The 12,569-nt window shown below is 34.9% G+C and overlaps 1 protein-coding gene across 7 annotated transcripts in view; it reads right to left on the bottom strand.

Annotated features, from left to right (window-relative positions):
• LOC143257424 (LIM domain-binding protein 2-like) overlaps positions 1–12,569 on the bottom strand; it is a 72,942-nt gene that overhangs the window by 16,091 nt on the left and 44,282 nt on the right. For 4 of the 7 annotated variants that reach the window (XM_076516078.1, XM_076516081.1, XM_076516079.1 and 1 more), the window contains exons 3-5: positions 4,476–4,551; positions 1,077–1,179; positions 426–598 (exon numbers count right to left, since the gene is read on the bottom strand). In XM_076516078.1, the coding sequence (XP_076372193.1) occupies positions 426–598; positions 1,077–1,179; positions 4,476–4,551 (352 nt within the window). Of the gene's footprint in view, positions 1–425; positions 599–1,076; positions 1,180–2,104; positions 2,139–4,475; positions 4,576–5,165; positions 5,407–12,569 lie in introns of those variants that run through there. The other 3 variants (XM_076516082.1, XM_076516085.1, XM_076516084.1) reach the window with 3 other exon arrangements.

The following is a 12,569-nucleotide window of genomic DNA, read 5'->3' as shown; positions in this document are numbered from 1 at the left end:
ATGGTGACACGTTTACAAAAATAGAATGAGAACACATGGCAAAAATGTTTTTGACAAAACTTTTACCATTGTAACTGATAAACTAGAGGATGGGGTTTCCTACTAATATAAAGTCAAAGAATTACAGTTTAGTCTAATATTTTAAAAGAATTATTGCCCTGGTGAAAAAAACTATTAAAATTAGTCCAAATTAAATCATTATGGTCTTTAAGATTGTATGACTAATGCCACTAGCTCACAAACAGTTGTAAACGTTAAAAACTATCAAACCATACAGTTCATAATTTATCGAGTCTGCCATGTTGTAGAGAAAGTATTTGAAAGCCCACCCAAGCTTGCAATACTGTAAAGGAACTTTCTGTGATAGCACACCACCACTTACCTTTCACATTTGAGGTTCATGAGATGGTTGACCAAACACTTACTTTATTATACACTGGCTTCCCATGATGGGTGATCATAAAGCACTGATCACAGTCCAGAGAGATGGTCGTGTTGTGGAAAGATTCCTTGGGGTGCTTCAACTGAAAGTACAAGTCTGTTACTCCACCTTCAAATATACTCCTAAAGTAGCGAGGAATGAGAGTACGGCCTATTGCTGGATAAAGAGAAAATTTTATTTCACAAAATGAATATTTATAAAGAACATTCCACAGCTGGCTGAAGAGGAGTACATATTTTGCATAACACCATATAGAAGTTTCACACATACCACATAAAACATGGTGATTTTGTTAATAAGACAGTGTTAGATTTATACAATTCTATTTATTCTTTCATTTTACTTTCTCACACTTGTTTGCTCTTTCTAAACACAACAAAAAGCAGCATATTAATTTATTTAAATAATTTTGTGTTAAATGATTATACTGGGAGTACCATCACTTTATACAATCTTCTACAACGCACAGAATACTTGTGTAATTAACCTTAGTTAGAGTAAATACTTCATTCAACATCTACACACAGGAAGACTTCACATGTTAATACAGAAACCACAATTCAAAGTTTTGCTTTTCAAAGAGCTTTGAAACTTTACACAGCATGACAAATTACATGAAGTAGATTCATCTTACTATATCTCTTTGGTCCATCTTCCAAGCAGAAAGTCAGTGTTACTGTTGCATCATCCTCAAAGAATTCTGTAGCAAATGTATCCCACCACAGATTGTCACTGTCCTGTTAAAATACACTGAAACTTGAATAAAATGATGCAAAGGTCAACTTATTTATAAAACAATTACAAATAAAGGACTGATCACCTTTGAACTACATCAAAATAAAATACTGGAACAATTAAAACTTTTATAGGCTCACGTTAACATACATTTAAATGTTTCTTCTTATAGGGTTGTCCCAAGCTACCCAATGTTTGTTTGGTATGTGTTTTATGCAGTAGCATACAATATGCATTTTACTGGCATTAATTTAAACATTATTACTGACCTAGAAGTTATCAATTAACTATTAAAACTATAATGTCTATTTGGGGGGGGGAGTGAAATTACTGTTGGTAGTCCATTTTTCTTAAGTGCCATTAATTTGTAAACAAAGCAAGCAATGTACACATATCAGAAAAAAAAAAAAACAACTCACCAAGTAAATATAATTAATATATAACATACTAACTAGAAAAATGTAGTGTCATAAAAACTTGTACTGACTATAAAACATATTTTACATTTCCAACTGTAACTGTTTGATTACTGTAACTACACAAGTTATGCTAGGAAAATGTGATAGGTGAATTTCACTAATCAACCAGTTCTGTAACCAGTAGCAAGATGCGAGAAAGATTACCGTAATAAATCTTAAAGTAACAATGATAAACATGGCAGTTACAGTAAATATGAAAATGTTAATTACTTCCCTAAAACAATAGTTAATAAATCAGTACAATATAAAGAAAACAAGGGACAATTTGGTCTTTTTAAAGTTGTTCTTGCTTACCCATCCCTAAGAATAATTTAGACCCACCCCTAATTTTTCAGGAAATCATACTTCCTTCTTAAACTTGTTTCAAGTGCTAACTTCCACTACTTCTGATGGCAATTTATTCCATTAAGTCACTCATACCATTAGAAAAAACAACAAAAAACTGTACCAACTGAAGCTTGCACATCTGTATCCTACTGCATCTGAAATACAAAGGAATCATTGGATTTTTATTGGTTGATCCCTCAATTAATTTTGAAAAATATAATTAGTTAACCTCTTAAATCTTCTTTTCAAAAAATAAAAAATAAGGTTATCCTTCAATCCCTGGAATCATCCTAATAGCCCTCCTCTGAACCCTTTCAACTCCCAGGAATCATCCGAAGAGTCTTCCTCTGAACCCTTTCCACTAAGTCAACATCCTTTCTTTGATGAGGAGTTCAAACTAACCAGTTTTATAAGGGAAATAATAATCAGTTTTGGTTTATAATCACATCTATAAATACTTCATAAAATTCTATTAATTTTACTACTAGAAACAGAGTGATGCCTTAATATCCAGAGCAATTCACATACCACGTCAAAGTCCTTGTCCTCAAATATGTTACTAAGCGAGATTCCACCTATCTTTGCACTCACTATAACTAAAGACCATTTGTCAGATATCCATTTAAAAATAGCCACCTTATTGAAGTGATTCTGCACCATCTAAACATCCTCAATACAGGTATAAATACCAGAGACAAAGAAATGCCAGTTTTGAATATTCTAATAAATCTTGATAAAAAAGCCATAACCCAAGTGCTTTCAAAAGATGGACCTTTCTTCTTCATTTTCCCCCTAAAGAAAAAAATGTCCACCTTTCAATAATACTCAGGTTATAGGGTTTTTATTTGACTTCTATCAAACCTTCAGTCCTTAAAAATATCAACAAAAAAATTCTTCCATTCTTTCCTAGATACACTTGAAAGAACTATCGATGTTGCAATGAAAGTGTTCTTAAGTAATCTTAAACAAGATTATACAAGTATAGTTTCAATATTGGACTGTTTCTTTCCCAACAGTTTTTAAACCTGGCAACAACCTCCAAATTCTCCAAGATTTTAGCAACAGGTTACCAGAGTTAGAGATAACCCTATTTGGAATGACTTCCAGTTTTCCTGGGTTTTTAGAAACTGGTAATCATGTTACAACAGGACACATTCAAGTAAAAAATGATGAGTGATGGTAACTAAGTAATGTTTTGTACCACTAAAACAGAAGTCAATAAGTTGTCCAATCCACTACTGTTTGGTATGTAAACCTTCTGCTTTACATAGAGCATTGCAAATTTTATGTTGCCTTTAGTGTACAATCATAGAATATTACTCCCAATGTCCTGGATTACATTACAGAATTCAGGTGAGATGTTTGGTCACTTTCAGTCTTTCCTGGTTTTTACATAAACCCATACTACTCAGACTATCTGTGTTAGGACCTTATTCACAGTTGTCTTTAATTTGCCTTTTTATCATCAAGATTTTGTTTCATCACATTTATTGTATGCTTGTGATCACCAAGCTTGTGGAAAAGAAATCCTCATCGGATCAACTGCATTCCTGGAAGCATGTCATATTGGATCAGAATCTACCTGAACTTGTAAGAAGTCACAAGGGAACAGATTTTATGTAATTATCAACACTGGTGGATGACCCAAACTTGCACCAAATTTCAGCCATGATTCACTACCATTGACATTAATACAATTTTTTGTTGATGTGCATCTTACTGTACAGATTTCAAGTTTTAAAATACCTATTGTGATTCACTGTTAGTCATACATGTAAACAGTACAATTTATCTGTTAAAACTTAAACAAATTATAAACAAGCAACGTTTATATTTCATAGCATGTTTTGTACACAAAACAGGATTACCAATTGTTTAGGAAACATTTTATATAAATACTGGGTGATTCTGATAGCAAGTTTATAAATAAATATAACAGAAAAACAAATACAGGTACATTATATACACAAACTGTTAACACTGTCTACAATTTGTTCTGTTAAAAGCAATCAGTTAACAAATCGCCTTAGTACCAAAAACAAATCAACACACAAGTATTACCTAATAGTGTAACTGTTTGAAATGGTAATGTTTACTGGATTCTATCAGTTTCTTGAATTAAAAATGAATAATTAGCATAAACATTAGCAGAATGATCTCCTACTGTCTTGGTGTCATTAGATTAAATGGATACCACTGCATCATATATTTATTTATAATAATAGTGGTTAAGTAACTTGTTCAAACAGTAGTTACTCGTTTGCTTATAAATGCATTTTGTACTTCGATCTTTATTACACACAAGAACTCTGAGAACTCTTTTAAAACAAACAAACACATAACAGTGAAAAATAAAGGGAATTATTGGATCATCTTAAACACTTGTCAGTACATATGCAGTTGCTCAGTTAAATAGTTAATAGTACTTTAGTTATTAACTACCCTGAATAAGCAATAATTTTGTGAGGCTGTAATAAATTAAAAATACTTACTTCTGTTCGTAACTGTAGTCTCTTATTCATTTCATATATTCTATAATCTGGCTGTCCAAAATATGGAGTGTGTCTTCTGAAATAAGAAGAAAATGGTGAAGAATAAAAAGGGTCACCAGGTGGACCCTCCGATAGTGGCTGATTGAACATAGGTTTCATTGGTTTTTGATTATCCAGGGATCACAGGTTTGGTTTCAACAGTAAGAAAATTATTCGAAACAACAGACTTTATAAAATCTGTGTGGATGCACAAATCAAATGATTAAGATTTCCTGTTAACTTTAGTTTTCATTTTTTATACGTATAAACATAAAATATCACATATTGAAAACGAATAAATTGTCCACAGATTTGTTAACAGTTATATTCATCTAGTTCTATGACGAGAAGGAATGGCAAGTTTTCTGTCACAATCTACTTAAAGCATACTTTTTAACCGTACCACGGTACAAGTGGTACTGGTAAAACCACAGCATTACATGCGGAATCGTTCACAGCAACCATGATTCCATCGCCCTTTGCTACGCCACAACCATGAGCTTGTCGTACGCACCACACGATTATACGCTTCTTGAAAACCTAACAAAACTATAAGCACTTGAAATGAGTTACAGTTTAAACTCTAAAAGAGAAAGCTAGAATTTCGTACCATTTCCGATACTTCAACATAATAATATGATACACAAATACCTTATCACTTTCACGTCTTCGCTGATTGGCTCAGAAATATAGTTTTATTAATCTCATGAGAGAAGACGGAAAACGTATTGCTGATACAAAATTTATTCTACAATAGGCCTCAGTCGAGACTGCACATTTCGAGACAGTCTATTAACACACTTTCCAACCTCGCTACACCTGAAGAATTCTAGTTGTAATGCGTGTTTCTACAACAGCGCTCGACCTGGCGTAGTAACAGTACCACTATACATGGGCTGATGGGATGAACCATTTTGTCAGTGAGAAGGGGGAGTATAAGTAACACAAGTTGTTCTTTGCTGATAAACGTTGCCCGAAAAATTCTAGACACAATTACATCTTTATACTTGTACGAAAATCTACGTAGTGAAAATACCACGCCAATACTGACACTGATAGGATAAAACGTATCGATATAGTATTTCCGTCTCAAACATTGATTTTATAAATGACACAAATCAGTGAATCAGTGAAACACTTGTATATTAATCTTTAATTTGACCTTTAAGTTAGGTTCTGTAAATTACTATTTATTCAGTTGAGTTTCCATTGATTATTTACATTTAGGAAAGCTGCAGACCAGGTCCAATAATCAATATATGACAAAATTTAAGTACAGAACAGATTACTGTAGGATTATTTGATGTGTATTTTCTACACAAAACTAACCTCCCCTTTATTATTAAAATTAAGCACTTAAGCAGCTGTCCTGTAACTGAGTGACTTCATCTTAACATCTAAAGCAATTTGCACTTTATCTTGAAACAAAACCTGTATTATTATATGACTTACGGAATCACTAATTTGTTTGTTTGTAGTTAGGGTAAAGCTACACAATGGGCTATCTGTGTTGTGCCCACTATGGCTATCATAGTCTGGTTTTTGGCATTATAAGCCTTCAAACGTACTGTTGTGCCACTAAGGGACAACAATCAATAATTTGATCGTGACATCTGGTCTGTATGTGCTGTAATTTACTGTATCCGACAAAGGAAGCCAGTTATTCCATACTGAAATCTTACATCTTTAGTCAGTTGTATAAGTACAGCTAGTTATTTAATAATGACATTTGACACACATGGTTATTAACTTTGATATTTGATTTACGCAATTAGTAATTCAACCTTAATGTACATGTAAGACACATGGACTGTAGTTGATGGCTTTTAACGCAAGGTTACACTGCAGGAATAGATTCTTGGATTTAAAATCTGTAAATTTATCATTGATACACCGGGGAATAAGAACACAGATCGGAGGATATTGTTTGAATTTCTCGTAAAGATACACGAGAGCTACCTGTCCCTAATTTAGCAGTGTAAGACTAAATGGAAGGCAGCTAGTCATCACCACCCACCGTCAACTCTTGAACTACTCTTTTACTAACGAGTTGCACTTTCGTGGATGAAAGGGCGAGCATCTTTGATAGAACAGGGATTTGAACCCGTGACCCGTAATGAGTCGAGCGCCCTAATCACCTGGCCATGCCGGGCCTAAGGAGTTGTTGCTCCAAAACTATATATATCCATCTCTCTGTACACACATTAAATAAATAAATATTTACGTTACAAATTAACATTTACTCTCGAGGTAATAACATAAGTGAATAATCATTTGTTTATAACTTCCTTTCATACTATGATTGTGTGTGTACTGGTTAATCTGAAATTGTATTTGTTTGTTGTCAAGCACGAATCTACACAATGGGCTATTTGTGCTGTACCCATCATGGGTTAAATTTGATGACAAATTTGGAGTTGTTTTGAAATAAACATAAGTTCAGATCAATGATGAACATACAAAGGTTTTCACCTGATCCAAGACATAAAAAAAAAAGATATGAAATATATGACAGTTTTTTGTCGTGCCCAGAGATCTGTTTCAAAATAACCAGTCTCAACTCACTGTGTCCACAAAATAACCAGTCTCAACTCACTGTATACACAAAATAACCAGTCTCAACTCACTGTATACACAAAATAACCAGTCTCAACTCACTGTATACACAAAATTAACATTTCTGGAACCCAAGAGAACACTTGATACATAGCTGCAAGATCCACATGTGAAAAAAGTCGGCTGTGCAGTCTTTGAGACCCTCTCACGAGTCAAGGACTAAAGTTTTTTATCCCCCAAGACATACACAATAATTTTACGAGAAAGGATGATGGGAAATAGTCCGTTAATGTACTACTGGCATACTGAGGTAAGAAGAAAGTAATGTATCATTATGTAACATTAATAGTATCGGATTATTGTAAAAATATTCTTTATCCAGGATTTTAATAGGCCCATATATACCACTCAGTCAGATAAATGTTTAGCTGCATGTATGTTTTTCTCATATATATGTTTTCCTTATAGTAAAGCCACATCAGGCTATCTGCTGAGCTCACTTAGGGGAATCGAACCCCTGATTTTAGGGTTGTTAATCCGTAAACTAATCGCTGTACTAGCGGGGAGCACGCATCTCATTTCATATGGAAATGACATATTGTAGCCATGAAATCTCTTAACTTGTTTTATTCTTCGCACAAAACAAATATTACGTTAAAACCAGTCAGCAATACTCAAGTAGTAAACTTCTTTCAAAACTAGCTTTCAATTTAAAATGTCGATAAATAAGTACGAGTGTTACAACTATTATGGAGAACCAGGTGGTTCAGAAGGCTTACTTCCTCTTGTTCAGCCAGTGTGTTGTTAAACAACCCCAGCCAGACACAGGACGTGTATTTCATACGCAAGGAAAAAGGGTGACACAATCGGAAGGTGTTATGCGAACGGCCCGCGAAGTTTTTTTTAAAAAAAACTATTGTATCAGTCGTGACTATTTCAATGAGAAGAAGAGGTCGTTATTATCTAAGAGATTCGATCATCTTTTATCGTCCAATAATAAAAAGTAGTGCTCTAACACGTAGGGCCCGGCATGGCCTAGCGCGTAAGGCGTGCGACTCGTAATCCGAGGGTCGCGGGTTCGCGCTCGCGTCGCGCTAAACATGCTCGCCATCCCAACCGTGGGGGCGTTATAATGTGACGGTCAATCCCACTATTCGTTGGTAAAAGAGTAGCCCAAGAGTTGGCGGTGGGTGGTGATGACTAGCTGCCTTCCCTCTAGTCTTACACTGCTAAATTAGGGACGGCTAGCACAGATAGCTCTCGAGTAGCTTTGTGCGAAATTCCAAAACAAACAATTTAACACGTAGATGCTATTAACAGTATACATATTAGCCATGACATACACTGCTGACCAAAATCTTAAGGCTAATGAACATAATGAATAAAATATGCAGTTTGCGTTGTTAGACTCAACCACTTATTTGAGTAGAGCTTCGAAAGATGAAAATAAGAAAATAAAATAAAAACTTTTTTTGGCATTTAATAGGGAAATTGTGAACACTACAAAATTAGCCTAAATACTAGATGGCCAAAAGTTTAAGACCATACCAAAAAAAAAAAAAAGTCCTAAACAGGGTAGGAAATGTCCAACAAGAGGTTTCAGTATTGAGATGCACGGCCCGTCATTGCGAATAACTTCAAACATTCGCTTTGGCATGGTCCATATAAACGTTTGCAGAAGGCTGGCTGGAATGTTATTCCAAGCGGTGAAGATGGCTTCACGAAGATCGTGCACTGTTTGGAATTGACGTCCATTTCTATAGACTTCTCTTGCCATCCACCCCCAAACATATTCAATGTGGTTCAGTTCAGGCGAACACGCTGGATGGTCCAAAATAATCACGTTATTCGCCATGAAAAAGGCCTTTGTCCTGTGAGCATTGTGAATTGCAGCGTTGTCCTGCTGAAAGATCCAGTCATTTCCACACAAGCGAGGGCCTTCAGTCAATAAGGATGCTCTCTCCAACATGCCAATGTAGCCAGCTGCTGTTTGACGCCCCTGTATAACCTGAAGCTCCATTGTTCCATGGAAGGAGAAAGCAACCCAGATCACGATGGAACCACCTCCACTGTGTCGTGCAGAAAATGTCTCCGATGGGATATCCTTATCGTACCAATAAAGTTGGAAGCCACCTGGACCATCCAGGTTAATTTTTTTATCATCAGAGAGTAAAACCTTCGTCCACTCTTTTTACGTCTCATATTTGGTGCTTTTCAGCAAAGTTTAACCGAGCTGTTTCGTGGTGTGGAAGGAGGCGTGGCCTTTGAAGACGTTTACGGTTTTTAAAGCCTTTCTCTCGTAGATGTCGTCTTATTGTTCTTGAGCTCCATTCTGTGCCCGTAAGGGCCTTAATCTGGTTCGACGATCGGCTGGTGTCTTGCCGGACAACCAGTCAAATCCTCCTGCTCAACGCCGGCGACATTTTCTTGGAACGATCACTTGAAATTCTCATTTCGTATCCCTCACGGTGTTTTAAGAAATTTGCAACAGCAATTTTACTACGCCCAATCTCATCAGCGATGGCACATTGAGTGAGACCTTGCTTTTGCAGCTCGACAATTCTGCCACGTTCAAACTCTGTCAACTTTTTAGCCTTTGCCCATTGCATATTTACCCATTGCAACACAGGAGATGTCAGTGGGAGACACTGACAACGCTGATGCTTGAACACAAATGAATAAATTTCGTTACGTGTTTACCGATTAATGCTTTGTTTCAGTACGGTCTTAAACTTTTGACCAGCTAGTATTTAGGGTAATTTCATAGTGTTCACATTTTCCTATTAAATGCTAAGGTCCAGCATGGCCAAGCCTGTTAAGGCGTGCGACTCGTCATCTGAGGGTCTGAGAGTCTAACAACTCAAAATGCATATTTTTCTTTGTGTTCATTGGCCTTAAGATTTTGACCAGCAGTGTATTTACAAGAAAGGAAAAAATATTCTAGTATACCTTTACAATTTCTCGAATTAAACAATAAGACAATTGTTTCTATCAGCTACACAATGGTTCAAAGTTTTTAATTCTCGATTTTAAAGGTTATGTAGCAAAGTATTCCTTGGTATACAAAGTTTTTAACTGTCGATTTTAAAAGTTATGTGGTAAAGTATTCCTTGGTATATAAAGTTTTAGCTGTTGATTTTAAAGGTTAGGTAGTAAAGTATTCCTTGGTATATAAAGTTTTCAACTGTGGATTTCAAAGGTTATGTGGTAAAGTATTCCTTGGTATATAAAGTGTTTAACTATCGATTTTAAAGGTGATGTGGTAAAGTATTCCTTTGTATATAAAGTGTTTAAATGTCGATTTTAAAGGTTCAAAACTCACGCACGCGCCCTTCCCAAATATTTGTGTTAAACCGTTCAGCAAAAGCGTGTAGTACATATTTTTGTTTTGGTGTATTCTTTATGGGTCGGTGGTAAGTTCACAACGCTATGATCCGCGGTTTGTGGCGAAGATGAACCATTGTGTAGCTGACAAAAACAATTGTCTTATTGTTTAATTCGAGAAATTGTAAAGGTATACTAGAATATTTTTTTCCTTCCTTGTGAATACACTGCTGGCCAAAATCTTAAGGCCAATGAACATAAAGAAAAATATGCATTTTGCGTTGTTAGACTCAAACCTCTTATTTGAGTAGGGCTTCGAAAGATGAAAATAAGAAAAGGGAACATAAAAATTTAAAAAAAATAATTTAGTATTTAATTGTTTGTTTTTTGTTTTTGAATTTCGCACAAAGCTACTCGAGGGCAATCTGTGCTAGCCGTCCCTAATTTAGCAGTATAAGACTAGAAGGAAGGCAGCTAGTCATCACCACCCATCCACCGCCAACTCTTGGGTTATTTTTTTACCAACAAATGGTGGGATAGGCTGTATTATTATAACGCCTCCCCGGACTGAAAAGGTGAGTATGAGCAGTGTGATTGGGATTCGAACCTGCGACCTTCAAATTACGAGTCGAGTGCCCTAACCACCTGGCCATGCTGGGCAAATTGTATCGAGCGACAGGTTACCCCCTTCCCCCAAAATCTACAACTTGTGTTATTTTAGTCAGCGGGATTTATACCGAGAAATACTTTACTACATAAACTGTAATATCGACAGCTAAACACTTTATATACCGAGGAATACTTTGCCTCATAACCTTTAAATCGAAAATTAAAAATTTTATATACCGAGGAATACTTTGCCTCATAACCTTTAAATCGAGAATTAAAAACTTTATATACCAAGGAATACTTATCCACATAACCTTTAAAATCGAGAAATAAATACTTTATATATCAAGGAATAATTACCACATAACCTTTAAAATCAACAGCTAAAACGTTATATACCAATGAATACTTCACCACTTAATCTTTAAAATCGACAGTTAAACGCTTTATACCAAGTAATACTTTACCACATAACCTTTAAAATCGACAGTTGAACACTTTATATACCAAGGAATACTTTACTACATAAACTGTAATATCGACAGCTAAACACTTTATATACCGAGGAATACTTTGCCTCATAACCTTTAAATCGAGAATTAAAAACTTTATATACCAAGGAATACTTATCCACATAACCTTTAAAATCGAGAATTAAAAATTTTATATACCAAGGAATACTTTACTACATAACCTTTAAAATCGATAGCTAAAAGCTCTGTATACCAAGGAATACTTTGACACATAACCTTTAAAATCGACAGTTAAACGCTTTATATACCAAGGAATACTTTTCCACATAACTTTTAAAATCGACAGTTAAACGCTTTATATACCAAGGAATACTTTGACACATAACTTTTAAAATCGACAGTTAAACACTTTATATACGAAGGAATACTTTTCCACATAACCTTTAAAAGCGATAGCTAAAATCTTTATATACCAAGGAATACTTTACCACATAACCTTTAAAATCAACAGCTAAAACTTTATATACCAAGAAATCCTTTTCCACATAACCTTTAAAATCGACAGTTAAATACTTTATATACCAAGGAATACTTTACCACATAACCTTTAAAATCGACAGTTAAAAACTTTATATACCAAGGAATACTTTACCACATAACCTTTAAAATCGAGAATTAAAAACTTTATATACTAAGTTATACTTTACCACATAACCTTCAAAATCGAGAGTTAAAACTTTGGTTTGAATATCGCGCAAAGCTACATGAGAGCCGTAGATAGTCGTACCTAATTTTTCAGTGAAAACTATTCATCAACACTGCCGTAAATGGAATAGTGGAATTAACTATCACATTGTAACGTCTCTCATCACCTGGCTTTGCCGCGCCTAAAGAGTTGTTGCTCCAAAACTATATATATCCATCTCTTTGTACACACATTAAATAAATAAATATTTACGTTACAAATTAACATTTACTCTCCTGGTAATAACGTAATGGAATAATCATTTGTTTATAACTTCCTTTCATATGATGTTTGTGTGTGTACTGGTTAATCGGAAATCGTATTTGTTTGTTATTAAGCACGAATCTA

Source organism: Tachypleus tridentatus, chromosome 7, assembly GCF_004210375.1.
Source record: "Tachypleus tridentatus isolate NWPU-2018 chromosome 7, ASM421037v1, whole genome shotgun sequence".
Lineage (NCBI taxonomy): Eukaryota > Metazoa > Arthropoda > Merostomata > Xiphosura > Limulidae > Tachypleus > Tachypleus tridentatus.
The sequence above is the reverse complement of the archived record's forward strand: the minus strand, read 5'-3'. Positions and strand labels throughout refer to the sequence as shown.